An 18,443-nucleotide genomic window follows, 5' to 3' on the forward strand; every position below is an offset into this window, starting at 1 on the left:
GAGCCTTCAGCCTTAAAGGCCTAACCATGGGGTCCAGCTGCAACGCGATAGGTGGCCCCTTGTACGTTCCCAGAGCTCTATCGAATACTTCCGGGAACTCCCAGCACACTTGGTCGAAATTGTGGGCCTGTATGTGGTCCGCCCCTACAATTTTGATGCCCAGGGGCTTAAACCAAGGCAATCCCAACAGGGTGATGAGTTGGCGCATCACCACAAGTATGTCCAGGGCCCCTTTAAAATATCTGAACTCTATCCAAACTCTGGCCCACCCCATGATCTGCACTGGATTCTTTTGAAAGTCCCGCAATATGAACTCCGCGGGCTGCAGGGCCGGCCGGTTGTGGGGGCAGAGTTTACTGAGGGTCTCCTCCGAAATATTGGAGATGGAGGATCCTGTGTCCAGTTCCATCAGGCAGGGACCCCCCTTGATCAAGACCTGCACTTTGACCTTGTTGGGGGTGTCCTGGGGCAAGTTCATTACCTGGATGCTGTTTGCGGCCGTCATGTGTGCATCTGTCACATCGTGGTGTGCGGACTGGGGCCTCTTGTTGGTTCTGGCCCTGCAAGCTTGGGCGATGTGGCCCACTTTTCCGCAGCTTCTGCAGTCTCGGCGCTCATGTGGGTCCCCACAGCTGGTGCACTTGGTGCTTGGTTTCTTCGCTGCCTGTGGCTGGTTTGGTGTTTTTAGCCTGCCGCGTGACTGGTGGCGAAGCTGGTGTGCGGAAGGGCTGGTGTGCGTCTGTTCGAAGGTGGTTGGCTGTTGGAGCGCTTTCGCGAGGTCGATGTCTTTGTCCTCATATGCTAGATACTTTCGGCGCATTTCTCCTTCCGGATGCCAACCGCGAATCGGTCCAGCAGGATCTCTTCCAGGTCCCCCATGAAATCGCATCTCAGGGCTAATCCACGGAGCTCTGCAAGATACTCAGCAGTGGACTCAGCTTGTCTCTGCTGTCTTGTGTAGAACGTGTGCCTGCGTGTGAGATGGGACGGCTGTGGCGCCATGTGGTTTGTCATTGCCTTGACCAGTTGGTCGTAGGTGGCCCTTGTGAGGGTGGTTGGCATGATGAGTCGCTTCATCAGCTGGATGGTCTCCACCCCACATGAACTCAGGAGAAGCGCCTTCTTCTTGGCCGCTGCCTCCATTTTGTGCAGCTCTATATAGTAGTTGATTTGGTCCACCCATGATTCCCATAAGTTGAGCCGGGTGACATCGAATGCTGATAAGGTTTGTCCAGGAGCAGTAGCCATGGCCTCGGCCGTGGAAGCACTAGAGATTGGAGCGCTGTAGGCTGCTCTCCGCTCACCGGTATCCCAGTCTTGTTGCCAGTGTAATGTACTGAAGTCAGAGACGTTCAGATGGCCACATGGTTTATTAGCGAGTACATCACAAAGACAACATGGCGGGGCCAGGTCCCCTGTTAAATACATTTCCTGGAACAACCTCGTGATTAGGTCCAATCCTGGCCAGTTAAACTTCCCACCACTGATCATCATAGGTGGGCTGCGTTCATCCCTTCCAGGCACTGCCCACAGGTGTGTTGTGCTGTACTTTCCGGGACGAATACCAGACACAACAGTTAGAATCAAACACCCAGTGCAAAATAGTGATGATCTGAGACAATAGGTATTACAGAACGGAAAGGAAGAAATAACTTGAGCAGTTGCATAGACTTGAATGTTAGGACAGGCAAAAATCCTCAGTCATGATAGGCAAAAAAAAAAAGGGGGGGGCAACTTTCATTCCAGCAAGGGAAAAGCTTCTCCTGTTCAACGCCTGCCTCTCTTGCAAAAAACAAACATCGCCACGTGCAAGCTGCAGTTTTTCATCAAGTTAATTTCCATTCAGGAGAATTCCCAGCTCCAAAGACATCTGATTCCATCCACCGCCTATGTTCAAACCCATTTTAGGCATTCAATGGTCTGAATAAACGTCCTTTTTTTTTAAAAAAAAAAGACACGCTCGAAGAGGGCAATCCTTGCGCAAACGTGCTTCACGGGCCCGTTAATTCCCTGCAGGGCAATGATTCCGTTTGTTCATTTAGGCGGCGGCAACAGGCTTACTCTCTATGCCCTTGAGCAACCCTCACCCGGCTATCTCCCCTCCACTCCCGAGGGAGACAGAGGCTATTCCTTTAAGAAGGCGGGCAAGCGAGGGGAGACGCTCCACGCGGTTTGACATAACTCTCGCCACGCCCTCCACCATCCCCCGGTCTGTCATCTCAGGGCATCTTCCTCTCTTTCCCTCCTCCTTGCCCCTCGAATAGACTGCACGTTGATTGGCTCAGGCTGGCGCAAGAGGCGGGGTTACGTTCGGGGAGGAAAAAAAACCAAAACACCTCCCTTACGACGTTCCAATGGGCAGCGCGGTCGGAAAATGATATTCAGTGTTCCAATGGGGAAGTGGAGTGTCCCGATTGATCCCGGATGCCGACGGCGATGGCTGTGCTGAATTGATCAAGTCGCCGTCGCTTGCTGCTGAGCGAGGCCGCGGGAGACCTCACCGGCTGCCTTGGCTGAGGGCTTTTATTTATTTATTTCGTTTTAAAGGCAGCGTTGCAGTCCCCACCAGGCTCTGGGGTAAAAAGGGTTCCGGCAACAACAGCGGTTCTGAGTTTGCAGCGCGTTTGGTTGTTCTCGCCATGAGTTCTCAGGCAGCGGCATTCGCTACTACAGCAGCAGGAGCACCGCCCCCCTCCTCCAAGCGGCTCCCGGTTTCTTCTTCAGGCATCTGAAGCAGCTCCCAGTGCAAGTTCTGCGCCTCATTAACTTCGCTGACCTGGTGTGCTTTTTTTTTTTTTGTAATTAATTGCTTCACTTCCCTGCCTCTAGGCGCCTTGAGAAACTGAGGCTCCTCACTTGGTGTCTCTTTGAATTTTGTTAAACAAACTGCATGTATTTTCAATTTTAATAGCATTTTTTTTAAGGCGTTTTGGGAAGGACGTTGCATTTCTGGCTTTTTCTGTTCCAGCTGATTTTTTTTTTAAACAAAAGCTTCGTTTTGGAAGGGCTCGTGGAAATCATGGGGCTACCTGCCCTGGAATTTAGTGATTGCTGCCTGGATAGCCCTCAGTTCCGAGAGAGGCTGAAATCGCACGAAGCTGAACTGGACAAGACCAACAAGTTCATCAAGGAGCTCATAAAAGACGGCAAGTCGCTCATTGCAGCGCTTAAGAGTAAGTGGCAGGGGCTGCCCGTGCCTGTCAGGAGTCTGAAGAGCAGGGCGATGGTGAACGGGGAAGTGGTTGTCCTGATGACTTAAACTGTGAAAGACCCACCTCAGATAGTATGTTCGCAAGCCTCACCTGCTGGGGCGCCCATAGCAAGGAGCAGAAAGACCAGCCTCTTGAAAATGTGGTAGTTTAGTAGTCTTACACGCAAATGGAGAATAGAGTTTGCACCATAGTTTGCGCCTCTGTTCCTTGCAACAACAAAGATGTGAAAGCGCTGAGGGAAGATAAAGAACCACACTGCAGTGGCAGTGACACTGTGCTGACTAGCCACAGTTGTAGATTAAGAACCTTGGGTGTGTATTTCAAAAACATGTAAGTCATTGTGTTCTTTTCCTGATCTGATCCAGCAACCTTTTGTGAAAGTGAAAGGCCTTTGGGTATGAAACACTTCTCAAAGAGCACTGAGGGTTTCCGGGTTAGGCTGTTTGGCTTAAGGAGTGGTATTTCTCAGCTGTCTTTTGCCCTTACTAGAGTTTACTTTTGCATTTGAAATGATTTTGTTATACATTGCAATGTCAGGCATTGAAATAACCGGCTAAAGATTTCCTGTTTTTGTCTTTATTTGGTTGTTAATTAGGGTCATAACCTTAGCAGAAGAATTATACTGTTTTTTATTTTAATATGTTCAGATCTCTAGATTGGTACTCAGGGAACCTGTGGCACTGAACACTCTTTGATGCTCTAGAACTCTAGAGAGATGCTCTTTAATAGAAACGCTATCTAGTCATAGTCCCAAATAATGTTACTGCTCTATACTCTCTTGCCCGTTCTCTTCAGAATTCCAGCAGAATTTCAGTCGCGTACTTATATGCTACTGTATAGTTGACCAGTATGCAGTTGTTTGCTTCTTTACTGTGTCTTGGTTTCTCTCCCCCCCCTTCTAAAACCAAATCTGTAGAAGAGTGACATCTGAAAGAATTGTCATAAAAGATAACTGGAGGATTTAGTTTGTTTCAACAGGGACAATACTACAAGACTGTCTTGGAAAAGAAATGAATCGGACAAGGTGGAGAAAACCATATCTACTTGATCAGGCGGCTAAGTGATGAAATGGAAGTGTTGCAGGCATAAACCTTACCTTACCGCCTGATCTTGTGTACTTAAGTAGGCAAGCTTGACTCTGCACAATATTGGCCTGTTAAGGCCGACTGAATCTTATCCTGTTACACTTGAGTTTGTGTAACCAGCTTGGTGTAGTGGTTAAGTGTGTGGACTCTAATCTGAGAGAACTGGGTTTGATTCCCACCTCTCCACATGTACCTGCTGGGTGACCTTGGGTCAGCCACAGTTCTCTCAGAGCTCTCTCAACCCCACCTACCTCATAGGGTGTCTGTTGTGGGGAGAGGAAGGGAAGGTATGCTGCTCTGAGACTTTTGAGTGAAGGGTGGGGTATAAACCCAGTCTCCTTCCCCTCCCCCTTTAATGCTAACTTGTCTTAAACTGTCTTTACAGTATCATTGGTGCACCTCAGGTTTGATTCTTACACATTTCCAAGGAGAGAGAAAGAGAGGGGCATACACAACCATGAATATCAAGGTACCAAATGGTACTGTTGGTTAGCGGCATGGTTATGACACTGCAGATGGGGCATTGCTGTACGTTCCCTTTCTCATAGGTCTGTGACACCCTGCCCAATTTTTGTCTAGTGCTGATTTACACATACGGCATTCTTTGTAGCCAGCACACAGGGCTGGAATTTCATTAATGTGTGGCTCTTGCTTTTCTCTCTTCATAAACTAAACACTTGTCCCACCAGTAGGTGCCCAGTTTTGGCAGTACTGGAAGATGGTATCTGAAATATGTTATCACTGTTAAAAGGTTTGGTACCTGGATTTGTGTCTCTGTTAGGTGGCCTATTGTTGGTAAAAACTGTTTTGAATTAAGAGTTTGTTTTTTTAATTCAGCTTGAATTTTGCATCATTACACTTCATCCTAAACTTTGTGTTATCTTCTTGTGACCCTTTGATCCTGCTGTTTTGTGTGTGTGTGAGGGGGCCATACTTCCTACATAAAATTATAGCATAGTGAGGATCCACTAATTACATCTAAAGGATGTACTCTAGTCCATGAAAGTTTATGCTAAAATAAAATGTTACTTGTAAAGATGCTACAAGACTTTTGTCTCTGCTGTAACAGGCATCCCACTGGGATTGAAAAACTGAGTGAGAAAAGTTACAGGTGAGTGCGTGGAGTAATTCTGTAGTTGTCATACTGAGAGAGCATTGCAGCTCAGATATTCTTTCTGCTGTTTTTTCTGTGCTTCCTTGATAGCACAGTGTTAAAGGGTCTTTAACTGCCTTTCAGTTTTGAGGAGGAGGTCTCCTAGGAATGTATATTCCTCCCCCCCACTTTTGTTCTATAGGGGTTCCTTTGGGACAAAATCTTGTGTTGACTGGTATCAAGATGCTACCATGTGACATGATAGTGCATTCCTACTTGACACAGCAGCTTGGAAGTTTTGCATGCCGTGACTTATTTTTGGCTCCACTAGCATACACTGGGTTGCTTACCAAGAATGAGGGCAGCTGGCATGACTATTCAGGGCCTGTGTATATCAGGATTGCAGTTGTAGAGTTGCTCAGCTGTAGCTGTGAAGTTTCATTTGTGAATCTCCTTTCTACTTTGGGGATCAAATTATGATAATATTTGTGCTGTTTTGTGAGTTGTGATCCATCCAGAATTTGGCTTTTGAACATGCCCCTTTTACACTTTGCATGACTGTTAAAAAAAAGATATTTATAGTTCTACCAACTTGTCACCAGTAGTATAATAGCAGCTTGTATGTTTTTGCAATATGTGAGAGATTGCTGTCCTGTATATTTTTGCAGGTGCGAGAGATTGCTGTCTGGGCTAGAAATTAACACTATATTGTGTAAAAGCCATCTGCAGTGCCACAGAATTCTTTTTGAGAGGACAGTGAAATATAAAATGTCTTTATTGGAAATGTAGTGTTTGGTCAAACTGTATTTCTAGTAAATTCCTGAGATCATGCTGGGTGGTGAAAATTGCCATTCAAAGATTTTTTTTCTTGGAATAACAACCATTTATAAAACACTGTACTAGTCTTTTTTTTTCTTTACTGCTGGAGTCTGCTAATCATCAGATTTTTGCACAAAGTAAAAATGATTTCTGTGATCAAGCAATAGATGGCTTGGCTGCGAATACTTCCCATAGTAGTGGCAAGATTAAAGTATGAAGGAATTGCTTTGGTATGAACTCCCTCAGAATGTGATTTGTTCATGTTTCTTAAAATAAGCAGGGTGAGGAAAAATGAACAAATGGGATTTTACACCTGTTAATGCTCTCAAGCTTTATCTGTAGATGACTTGCCTTGTATATAATCATGTTCATCTGGATAATAGTTTTCATGTGGATAACAGCTCATCTGGATAGGTGTTTGTACAATTTCCCCTAGGTTAAAAATGGTCAGTGTATTTTTTAAAAAACTTTTAAAAGATAAAGGTAGTCCCCTGTGCTAGCAACAGTTGTTTCCGACTCTGGGGTGATGTTGCATCACGACATTCTGTGAGGTAGACCAGACACAGACAATGAATGGCTCCGTCACCCACTAAGTTTCATGCTTAGCAAGGACTTGAATGCAGGTTCAGCACTCAGACAACTAATGCTGTTATTTTTAGGACTGACTGGTGAGAAACTTGTGTGGTTCAGAAAGTGGTCTCTGTATTGAGGGACATGTTTATGTTCTATTGAGCTATTGTATTACAGATGAACAGCATTTTTTAATACAAGGGCATCTGAAACTGCAATACTTTTAGATGACTGGTGTTTTTTGATGGCAGGCTTTGGGTGGGGGCTACAGGAAAAATCACTTGAAATTTGCTTTATTGCTGTCTCCGTATATCACTCAGTATTCAGAGGGACCTGTCCTTTGTTAACACATTTCTCTCTTTTTGGTTCCTTATGGTATGTAAAATTCCAAAACTTTAGCAAATGACACATAAAAATGAAAGGCAAATACTGGGTGTAGAAGACGTAAGGGTAAGAATAGCAAATGGGAGGGAACAGTCTCAAAAAAGGGATGGCTAACTTCAACAACATCAAAGAGCCACTGAAAATGCTGGGTTCTGCAGCTCATCTTCACAAAATGATTTTTGGTTGGAGTGCATGTTTTGCTACTTATCTGTAGCTTTGCAGAAATATAGGAGACTCTGTTCCTCGGGGTGGGGAGGGGTGGGTGGGGAGGGGGGCGGTGTTGGATCCATTGCTCTCTGTTACTTGACCAGTGTAATTTCCCCTCCCTGCTATTAGCTCTGTTGGAGGGAGAGGGAAACTTAGGCTTTAAAAAAGTTATTTGCTTTGTTGTTGTGGCAGTTGGGGGGGGAATTCAGACTTGGTAAATGGCATGCGATAGACAGGGTTTAGTTTGACTCTGTTGGTGAAATTTTAACTTAGGGAAAAAATGTGCATCTACTAGCAGATATTTGTTAACCATTGGCTTAGAATTCTGTTTGGGGGCACAACAAATACTTGAACTAAACGTGCATTTGTTTAAGCTTTGGCAGAGCTCACTTGTTTTGCTTCCAAAGTCCTTATGGAGTGCTAGAAGTGTACAGTGTTTGTGCATGCTGTATGTAATGGAGGTTTTCAAGCTATTATACTAATTCCAGGTGTCTAAATTAATTTTTTTTTAAATTATCTATAATCTTTAAATTCATATTTTCCACATTGTTAGCTCAGTCGCGAGATCTAATACTTTGGTATGAATTGATGTTCAGTGTAAATTTCTATAGGCAGAGCAAACTGAAGCTACTAAATATTTTGCTGGCTCAGTCTTCTCCTGTCCTGTCCATAATGCCTCTTTTCATTCTGTGTAAAGGATGATTGCTGTTTAAAATTGTTGTATAAAGGTGGTCTCTGTTCTTGTGCAACTATTTAGTGCCTGCATTAAGACTTCAAAGCTGCCATGAAATAATTCAGCAAATTGTTGTGGCTTAGAAACAGAGTCAAATACTTCCTTCTAGTTCTCTTGGTTTTTGTACGGTAAAACCTGTTTTGTTAAGTCAAGATGTTCAACTGCTGATATGAAATTAGCTCATGTAAATTTAATAATAGAGAAGAAATTGGTACATCTTCCCTCACATTTAATGGGAAGGGAGGAGATGAACCTGTTGTACACCATTAACATACATCCTGTTATTGATGGAGCCGCAGCAGCCTTCAGTATCAAGTTTAGGTAGTCATTGTGTCTTTCCCCACACAGAGAAGAAGAAGCCACCTTATGGGGTATATTGCTGCCATGACCTTTTAAGCTCTATTTTGTTGGCATCAGTCTCTTGGCCTTTAACTGGCCCATGTATTCGGTCAGTCTTAGAAAATTTGGGCCAGCCCTTGTTCAGGAGTTGGGTTTTTTTGGGGGGGGGCAGGGTGGCATTTACTGGACAAAGGAGGTGAGTTGGACAACAGGAAAGGCAGAAGCAGGCTATTTTCCATGATTTAGTTCTAGCCATAATGGTCAGCTGACATGCCCAGAGAAGATTAAATCTGAATCAATGAAAGGCCCAGAAAGAAACTGATGAATCAGGCATGGCTGGCTTTGCAACTATTATTCTTTCAAGCCATTCAGGTTATTGTGGGGCACAATACTCCGTAGGTCTTTTCTAACAAAAGAATCCTGATGATTTCTGCCTGTAAAGTAACTGTTTCTATCCCAAAGCTGGCACCTGGCTTGCCTCTATTTGGAAAGCTTTTCACTATAAGGTCCTTCACTAGTCACACCTTCTTCCTACCTCAGGCCTTTCCCTGGACCAGTTGGAAAGTTTACACCAGGCTTCCCGTGCCCTGCTTCCAACTTTGGAAAATTAAACCTTTGTTCCCTGTATTATCTGGCCTGTATAACGGAAATGTTTCCATCATTCCATTTTTAACTCTGTACCTATCAAATTAAGATTTGACAGGAATTAAGATTGCCGGGAAAAAATATCAACAAGCTCAGATGTGCAGATGACGCCACTCTAATGCCAGAAAATGAGGAGGACCTAAAGAATCACTTGTTGAGGGTGAAAGAGGAGAGCACAAAAGTAGACTTGAAACTCAACATCAACAAAACTAAGATCATAGCATCCGGCCCCATCACTCCTTGGCAAATAGAAGGGGAAGACGTGGAAGTAGTGACAGACTTCACATTTCTGGGATCCAAGATCACTGCAGGTGGTGACTGTAGCCATGAAATTAAAAGACATTTGCTCCTTGGGAGGACAGCTATGGCAAACCTAGGCAGAATAATAAAAAGTAGAGACATCACTCTGCCAACAAAAGTCCATATAGTCAAAGCAATGGTATTCCCAGTAGTAATGCATGGTTGTGAGAGTTGGACCATAAGGAAGGCCGAGCGCAGAAGAATAGATGCTTTTGAGCTGTGGTGCTGGAGAAGAATCTTTGGACTGCAATCCTTTGGACTGCAAGAAGATCAAATCAATCAGTCCTAAGGGAAATCAACCTTGACTGTTTCCTGGAAGGTCAGATGCTGAAGCTCAAATACTTGGGCCACCAAATGAGAAGGCAGCATTCACTGGAGAAGATCTTGATGCTGGGAAAGACAGAAGGCGAAAGAAGAAGGGGATGGCAAAAGATGAGATGGCTGGACAGCATTACTGATGTAACTAACATGAATTTGAGCAGACTTAGGAGGATGGTGGAAGACAGGAGGGCCTGGCGTGACTTTGTCCATGAGGTTGCAAAGAGTTGGAATTGACTGTGTGAATGAGCAACAACAAAAATCTGTCAAATCCATTGCTGCTCCACCAGCTTTCCTTTTTGGATTGCTTTGAATTAATGTCAGAATGCTGCTTCGTTCTTGTTTTGACAAGCTGTCAGAGGAATCCTCCTGGAACTCCAAACCTCTGGATTTATGTAGGTTAAAGGCCTGCTTATATGGGGATACTTGTTTAAGCCACCCTGGCTGACATTCATATGAAGGAAAAGATTAGGACTCTTTCTCTACATGTTCCTTTTCTCCTTCTCTCATTTTCCATCCTTTGAAATACATGTTACATAATGCTTTTGTGTGGGTGCTGGGACAGTGTACTGGTACTGTGGGCATCTTTGTATTTTATGCTTATTTTAATTACATGTTTGTAGCCCTGTTCTGGCTTATAGACTGTTTATGATTATTCTGCTAAGTTCCTGCCTCCATTTAATTTCCAAACCTGCTTCGTACCTTGGTTATAAAGGTCCCTTAAAATATGTGTGCGTCGTTCCTCTTATACTGCATGTTACTCTAAACCTTCAGCTCCTTTGGAACAGGAGTGGGAGGTGCTAGAGAGATTTCTGTCTTATGCTTGACCTTCGCAGTGTGAATTTGGACCGAAGTGGGAAGCAGGCCTCATTAACATAGATGTATGTTTAGCATGCATAAGTGCTCCTGAGCTTACGCAGTAACAGAAGGTAGATGCCTCTGAGATCTGGCATAGTTGTACTAGAAAGAAATAGATGACCCAATTAAAAAAAAATCAGTCTATTGTACCGTAGATGCAGGTCAGGAACAGAGATATCTACCATTTATCACAAATCCAACCCAGGAAGACAACAGCACATGTTTTGTCCAGCAGCCTGAACAGTTGCTCAGACTGTAGAAGATATGGTGGCAGCAGCAGCCAGAACTCTGAATGCCCCATGTTTCTGTGGACACCTACTTGGTCTTAATGATACGGTACTTAGTCCGTGCTGGGTCTTCAATCACTACTGGCCAGTGTGGGCATGTTAAATTCTAAACCATGGTCAGCGGACATGCTCAGAGAAAATAAAATCTGAGTCAATGAAAGCCCAGACAAAACAAGCCTATTATGCAAATAAAGCCTATTATGGCATTTCCACCTCCCTCAAAAGGTTAGATTGTTGATAAGGTAGTGTAGGATGGGGCTAACATAACTCCTTTCCTCCCAGATAAGCTTTACTTGTTTTAATTTATTTATACCCTGCCTTCCTCCCCAGTGGGGATCCAAGGTGACTTACACTATTCTCTTCTCCTCCATTTTATCCTCCCAGGAACCCTGTGGCATAGGTTAGGCTGAGATTGTGTGACTGACCAAAGGTCACCCAGTGAGCTTTCATGGCACACATGGGGGATTTAAACCTAAGTCTCCCAAATACAATCTTAACCACTATACCAGACTGACTCTTACATGTTAGAACTTTAATTCTGCTTCATTGTAGAGATTTTTTTCCTGCCTTGCTTGAGAGTATGGTCTTAGGTAACCAAGATTCATCCCAGAGGGGATTTGATTGAAGATTAAAGGATGTATTTTATACTCTGACCTTCCTAAATTACTCTCCCCCCCTGCTTCTACTTATATTCCAATTGTGGAATTTATTTCAGTGCCAGAATCTAGCAAGATTCCAGCCTATGGTTTCTTGTGTAATGTTTGGGTAGCTGTAAGTACAGGTGTAGGTGAGAGGGTTTCATATGTCTCTCTTCACGATAAAAAACCTTGCAGTGTGTGATTGCTTCCTCATCTGAACATTCACAATCGAATGGTAGCATTCCTGGTATTGAATAATAAGGTTTTGATCCTTTCACACATCTCGCTTTGTGTTACTGCAGTTGCCCACAGAGTAGTATTGCAAGATGTGGCATTGTGCCAGTCGAGGACATTAGCGGACATTAACATCTGATGTTATCACAAGTCTCCATTGCTTGTGCCAAAGCAAACTGATCACAGGTCACACAAGTGGCGTTTAGTGCCCTCCCCACAAGAGTTCCAGAATCTTCAGTTGTAGCTGGGCCTGGGGCAGCAAAGGTAGAGGTTATTGTCAAGCTGGTGGGTTGTGTAGGCCAACATCTGCCAGTTGCTCCCCACTAGTTTTGGCTTCTTAATATCAGTTAGCCTTAAGTTAATGCATCCTTTTCTGTTCTCCCTGCCTGATTTTCTCAGCAATCATATTCTGTTTTTATAGTAGGTGGAATAGGGCTTTTTTCATCAAACTTTGTGTTTTCAAACATGTAATAGAATGCTTCTTTTCACTGGTGTGTCTGTTTAGAAGCGCTTTACCCAGCCAGCTCACGCTTCCCACATTCACAAGACGCAATCGGCAACCATTCCATTCACATGTGAAGCTGTTCTGACAATAGAAATATACATGTGATATACCAATATACCAGTATCCGTGAGTTATTGGTAAACTGCATACTGTTACAATTTACTTGCACAAACAAATACCAGATGTACATTTGCAAATACATACTATGTTAAGGAAAACTGTGATATCAGAACTACCTGAATCACACAACAATAGGTTGCAATCCATATCCCACTGGCATATCACTCATAATGACTATAGGTTGCACTTTAAGAGACTTGCCATGTTATACAGTCAACTGGAGAGCCAGTTTGGTGTAGTGGTTAAGTGTGCAGACCAGGTTTGATTCCCCACTCCTCCACTTGCACCTGCTGGCATGGCCTTGGGTCAGCCATAGCTCTGGCAGAGGTTGTCCTTGAAAGGGCAGCTGCTGTAAGAGCTCTCTTAGCCCCACCCACCTCACAGGGTGTCTGTTGTGGGGGAGGAAGGTAAAGGAGATTGTGAGCAGCTCTGAGAATCTTCGGAGTGGAGGGCAGGATATAAATCCAATATCTTCATCTACCTCACACGGTGTCTGTTGTGGGGGAGGAAGGTGAAGGAGATTATGAGCAGCTCTGAGACTCTTCGGAGTGGAGGGCAGGATATAAATCCAATATCTTCATCTACCTCACAGGGTGTCTGTTGTGGGGGAGGAAGGAAAAGGAGATTGTGAGCTGCTCTGAGACTCTTCGGAGTGGAGGGCAGGATATAAATCCAATATCTTCATCTACCTCACACGGTGTCTGTTGTGGGGGAGGAAGGTGAAGGAGATTATGAGCAGCTCTGAGACTCTTCGGAGTGGAGGGCAGGATATAAATCCAATATCTTCATCTACCTCACAGGGTGTCTGTTGTGGGGGAGGAAGGAAAAGGAGATTGTGAGCTGCTCTGAGACTCTTCGGAGTGGAGGGCGGGATATAAATCCAATATCTTCTTCTTCAACCACTGCAGGACTGGCGCTGATGCTTAGGTCTGTTATGCTTAGGATAGAAAACTATCTTATCTTTGGTAGTTAACAGTTGCAGTTATGCTTTTTTGAACGGATAATTTGCTAAGTTCCAGAACAATGGCTGAGGAAATAGACTTTATGTATGCAGGAAAGGTATAAAATGATGCTAGTGATTCCACTATAAACAATGCTTCTACCATTGGCTGTCATTTAAGTTACAGCATTCAATGAAACTGCTAGAGATGTGCAATCAACAGCATGGAGGTTTAAATGTAAAGCTTTTTAATATTGTGATTGATGATGATAGCTCAAAATTAAACATGCTGCTTTATATTAGTAATCAATATTTTAATTCTCCAAACCATTCACATAAATGGTACCATTCACATAAATAAGAAAGGAGAAGGGCCTTAATGAAAATAGCCGAGGGCTCGAGCACATGTTTTGCATACAGAAAGTTCCAGATCCAGGCATTTCCAGTTAAAAGGATCTCAGTTAGCAAAAATATAGGAAACTATTTGTCTGAACAATTGGAAGAGCTGCTGCCAAGTAAGACTGACAATAGTGGGCTATATGAACCCCTAGTCTGTTTTGTTATTAGTGCAATCCTACACATGTATACTCTGAAGAAAAACCTATTGTGTTTTCTAGTAAGTGCATTTTGGATTTCAGATTGTAACACAGTTCCTTCCATGAATTTATTTTACTGTATTTCTGTCCTGCCTTTCCTGCATGCAGGTTCAGGGTGGGGCACAACGTGTAAAACAACAATAAAACCAGCTCTAATATTCTAAAATCATTAACACTTAAAACCAAGATTGCGTTCTGGGAAAAAACTATTTCACAGCATTCTGGCACAATATAACTGTTGAGAAAAAGAGAGGCCAGTGCCTACGAACATTTCCAGATGGTACAGTTCATTGCTCTCAGATAGATCCAGAGCAGGCCTTATATTCCAGTGATATAACAGATTACAGCAGATTATGGCAGGAGGGGCCAGATGGTATTTTACATTCGCTGCCTCATCCAAAAGCTGGGTGGAACAGCTCCATTTTATAGGCCCTGTGGAACTGTAAAAGATCCTGCAGGGGCCTGATCTATATTGGGAGCTTATTCTACCAGGTTGGGGCCAGGGCCGAAAGCACCCTGGCTCTGGTTGAGACGAGACAGATGTCTTTTGAGCTGGGGATTTCCAGTAGGTGCTGGTCTAGTGAGCCCAAGGCCCAATGGGGCATGTATGGGGAGAGGCTATCCTGTAGGTATTTTGGTCCCCTGGCTGCTAAGGTCTCTGAAGGTTAAAAATCAACACCTTAAAACTGATTTTGAATTGTTGGCAGTCAGTGCAGTTGACACAGCACTGGCTGAATTTGTGCCCATGGAGACATCACAGTCATCACGTGTGCTGCTGTATTCTGCACTAGCTGCATCTTCCAGGTCAGGTACAAGGATAGGCCCATGTAGAGAGAGTTACAATGGTCCAGTCTGTAAGTGACCATGGTGTGGACCACTGTCGCTAAGTTGTGGGTGGAGAGGTATGGAACCAGTTGCTGAACTTGCTGCAGATGGAAAAAAGCTGACTTGGCAACCGTGGTGACCTGGGCCTCCATGGATAGTGAGGTATCCAATATCACCCCCAGGCTCCAAACTCTTGGTGCTAGTGACACTCCACCCAGTGCTGGAAGCTGAATTTCCATACCTGGCCCCCCATAGATCAGGTCCTGTGTCTCCACTGGGTTTAGCTTCACCTGGCTTTGTTGTAACCAATTAAACCCCCCCCCCCCAAAGCCCTGTTCAGAATACTGGGGCTGAGTTTGGCCACTGTCCATTAACAGATAGAGTTGAGTGTCATCAGCATATTGATGACATCTCAGTCCAAACCCCTGGATTAACTGGGCAAGGGGGTGCATATAGATGCTAATGAGCATCAGGGAGAGGATCATCCGCTGAGGGATGACACAGTCCATTGGATATCGTGGAGAAACCCTGTTCCCCACCCTCTGTCCCCAACCCTGGAGAAAAGAGGAGAACCATTTCAAGACAGATTCCTGAATCCCCATGTTGGTGAGGCGATGATTCAAGAGATTATGATTGACTGTGTCAGATGCTGCTGTCAGATTGAGAAGCGTGAAGATAGATTCGGGTGGGTAGCCATGTTGGTCTGAAGCAGCAGAACAAAGTTTTGAGTCCGGTGAGGTTTGGTTTGGGGTGTGTGGGCTTTCATGTGCATGCGTCTGAAGAAGTGTGCATGCACTTGTGCATTGTGCCTTGAATGGAACTTTGTTGGTCATGGGGGTGCCACTGGACTCAAACTTTGTTCAGTTTGTAATACAGTTTGTAAACCTATAGGAAAGTGTAATAGTTTAGTGATAATCAAAAATCCCCGGCTGAATCCTACACCCTTCCAGTTAAAACAATCTTTGGTAATTGGGTTAGCAAGATCTGTGCTTGAGATGGGAAATAAGGATATGAATTCAAATATTTTTGGTCTGAAAATATACATGAAGAATACCTTGTCTGTATTTTTGTAGTATATTTGGGATTTGTTGTGATAGCGGTGAATGGATTCCCCTGAACATTCTGGAAATATTCAGGAGTATCTGGGAATATCAAAGCTTTCAGGATTGTTTTTCTTCACTTTTACAGTATTTCTGTCTGTGTTCTCTACCCAGGTGTTGATATTGACCTGCCAGGTTGGTTTGGCTTGGATTCTGTAATTTGAATTTGGTCTTGTTTGGCTTGCAACTTTGGCCCTGTTCAGATGCACAGTATTATCAGATGTCGCTGCTGTTAGCCCCCCCCCAGTCCTTCTCGGAACCACATTATTTTGTTACCTGCTCTTTTGCGGTGTTTTTTGAGTTCTCCGGTTTTACCTTGTAGTTTTCTCTGTCTGGATAGTTCTGCTGCGATATTAACCAATTTCCAGTTGTCTGAAGGCTGTCCCAGAGCAAAAGGAGCATCAGACATCCAGTTTACGGTTGCCATTTTTTTCACCAATTAGCAATATGCGCATAACCGCGTAACCACATGTTTTAACCTATGTGCATATGCGCATAATACACGCAGGCGCATAATAGTGGAAGAAAAAAGAACTGCATCGTGCCATCCAATGTCCCTCTAAGCTGAGTTAGCGTGAGCTAGCTCACAGATTTTTAGCCTCCAGCTCACACATTTGTCTTCGCTCAGGAAAAATGATCCCAGAGCACACTAATTTATGCAGTAGCTCACAACTTTAATGCTAGTAGCTCACAAATTAGAATTTTTGCTCACAAGACTCTGCAGCTTAGAGTGAACATTGGTGCTGTCATGTGGACGGCAGAAGGTGGTTTCACCATGGAGTGATTTGAATTGCAGTATGGCAGTCTGATCGATAACATCCGGAACAAAGATATTCGGAATAGAACCGGGTCAGTTTAACACGGACTCAACACGCTGTGTGAGCAGGGCCTTTGTGTGCTTTAAGTTGATTTGATTTGGATTCTCTGGTTTGACATTTGTTGGGCTTGCAATTTGTTTGGCTTAGGTGCTGTAGTTTGGCAATGGCTTGGACTTGATATCTATTGTGTTAGGCATGCCACATTGACCTGTGGTTCTGCTTGGATTCCCTGGTTCTGCATTGGTTCTGTAGGGCAGTGGCCAGTGGTCACTTTGCTTGCTTTTGCTGTTCTTTGCACTGGTGAAAGCATGGGATTTCCCCCAATAACTATCATCTACAAGTGTGTGTGTTAAGTGCAGACAAGTCACTTTTGACTTATGGAGACTATGATGCTCTCCAAAATGTCTTGTTAACAGCCATTCTCAGGTCTTGAAAACTGAGGGCCATGAGCTCCTTGATTGAGTCAGTCTATCTCATGTTAGGTCTTCCTCTTTTCCTGTTAACTTCAACTTTTCTTAGCATTATTATATTTTCCGGTGATTCTTGTCTTCTCATCATGTGACCAAAGGGCCTCAGTTTAGTTGTTTTAACTTTTAGGGAGAGTTTAGGCTTGATTTGATCTAGAACCCACTTATTTGTCTTTTTGGCTGTCCATGGTTTTTGTAATATTCTCCTCTAACACCACATTTCAAAGGAATCTACTCTCTTCCCATCAGTTTGCTTCACTGTCCAACTTACATACCCATTCATTGTAATCGGGAGTACTGTGGCATGAATTAACTTGATCTTGGTCACCAGCGTCACATCCCTACATTTAACAATCTTTTCTAGCTCCTTTATGGCTGCCCTCCCCAGTCTCAGTGTCCTTCTGATTTCTTGGTTACAGTCTCCCTTTTGGTTACTAATTGAGCCAAGGAATAAAAAATCTTTAAAAATTTATGTTTCTTCATGTCAGCCTTAAAGTGGTGCAATTCCTCAGTAGTTTTTGTCTTCTTGATGTTATTCTAGAATCCTGTTTTGGCATTTTCTGTTGTAACCTTCATCAGTAATCATTTCAAGACTTCCAAGCACTATCTGGCAAAGTCTTACTAGGTTTTCTAGTATTTCTGAATTTAAAAATTGGCCTGTTCTTCTACATCTGGCTGCCATATCTGCTTTTAACTTTCATGCCATCCCTAAGCAGGGAATTCTGTGGATTGGCTGCATTGTATCTGATGTGCTGCAATGTTCCTTAGTTTTCAGTGTATTATCCACTCAACTGAGGCATGACTCTTATGGGTTGCGAATTGAGGAAGAGTCCATGTTTTCCCTGTGGGCCATATGTTGTTCAGTCCATAAAAGTAAAATGTCTGGTAATAAGGGATTTCCAGCAGTTAATAAAAATGGATGTTCTGAGTTTCTTGGGAATGTTCTTTCTTTAAGTGTGGAAACTGAAAGTGAGGAAAGTTTGCATCCTGTTTTTGACATAGAACTTTAACTGTGTGGTTGGGAAAACATGCACCTATGTCAGTGTGAATTTGGTGCAGATTCACTCTGCAGTGTAAGGAGGAAATCTTTCCATTGACTCTCACTTTTGTGCTAAAGGAGCTTCTGACTTAGGTTCTATGCTTTGTTTAAAGAGTGCTCTTAATCTGCACAGTGACCCATCCATATAAAGAGATCTGTTGACAAAGTGGTGAGATGTCTTCAGTTTGGAAGGAATAGTGAGAATCCAGATGAAGTGGAATCAGAAACAAAGTTTATTCAGAGGCATTAATGCTGTTCTGGAGAACTTGCAAAATCAGGCATTCACAACAAGCATCCAGTAACAGTACCGA

General features: G+C 43.7%; 1 protein-coding gene across 2 annotated transcripts in view; it reads left to right on the plus strand.

Annotated features, from left to right (window-relative positions):
* Positions 1-2,288: 2,288 nt before the first annotated feature.
* Positions 2,289-18,443, plus strand: part of ARHGAP26 (Rho GTPase activating protein 26) — a 537,491-nt gene continuing 521,336 nt past the window's right edge. Inside the window, exon 1 of one of the 2 annotated variants that reach the window (XM_060240533.1) lies at positions 2,289-3,173. In XM_060240533.1, coding sequence (XP_060096516.1) covers positions 3,020-3,173 — 154 coding nt within the window. In that variant the 5' untranslated portion in view covers positions 2,289-3,019. The remainder of the gene's footprint in view (positions 3,174-18,443) is intronic. The other variant, XM_060240534.1, reaches the window with a different exon arrangement.

Source organism: Heteronotia binoei, chromosome 5, assembly GCF_032191835.1.
Source record: "Heteronotia binoei isolate CCM8104 ecotype False Entrance Well chromosome 5, APGP_CSIRO_Hbin_v1, whole genome shotgun sequence".
NCBI classification, from domain to species: Eukaryota; Metazoa; Chordata; class Lepidosauria; order Squamata; family Gekkonidae; genus Heteronotia; species Heteronotia binoei.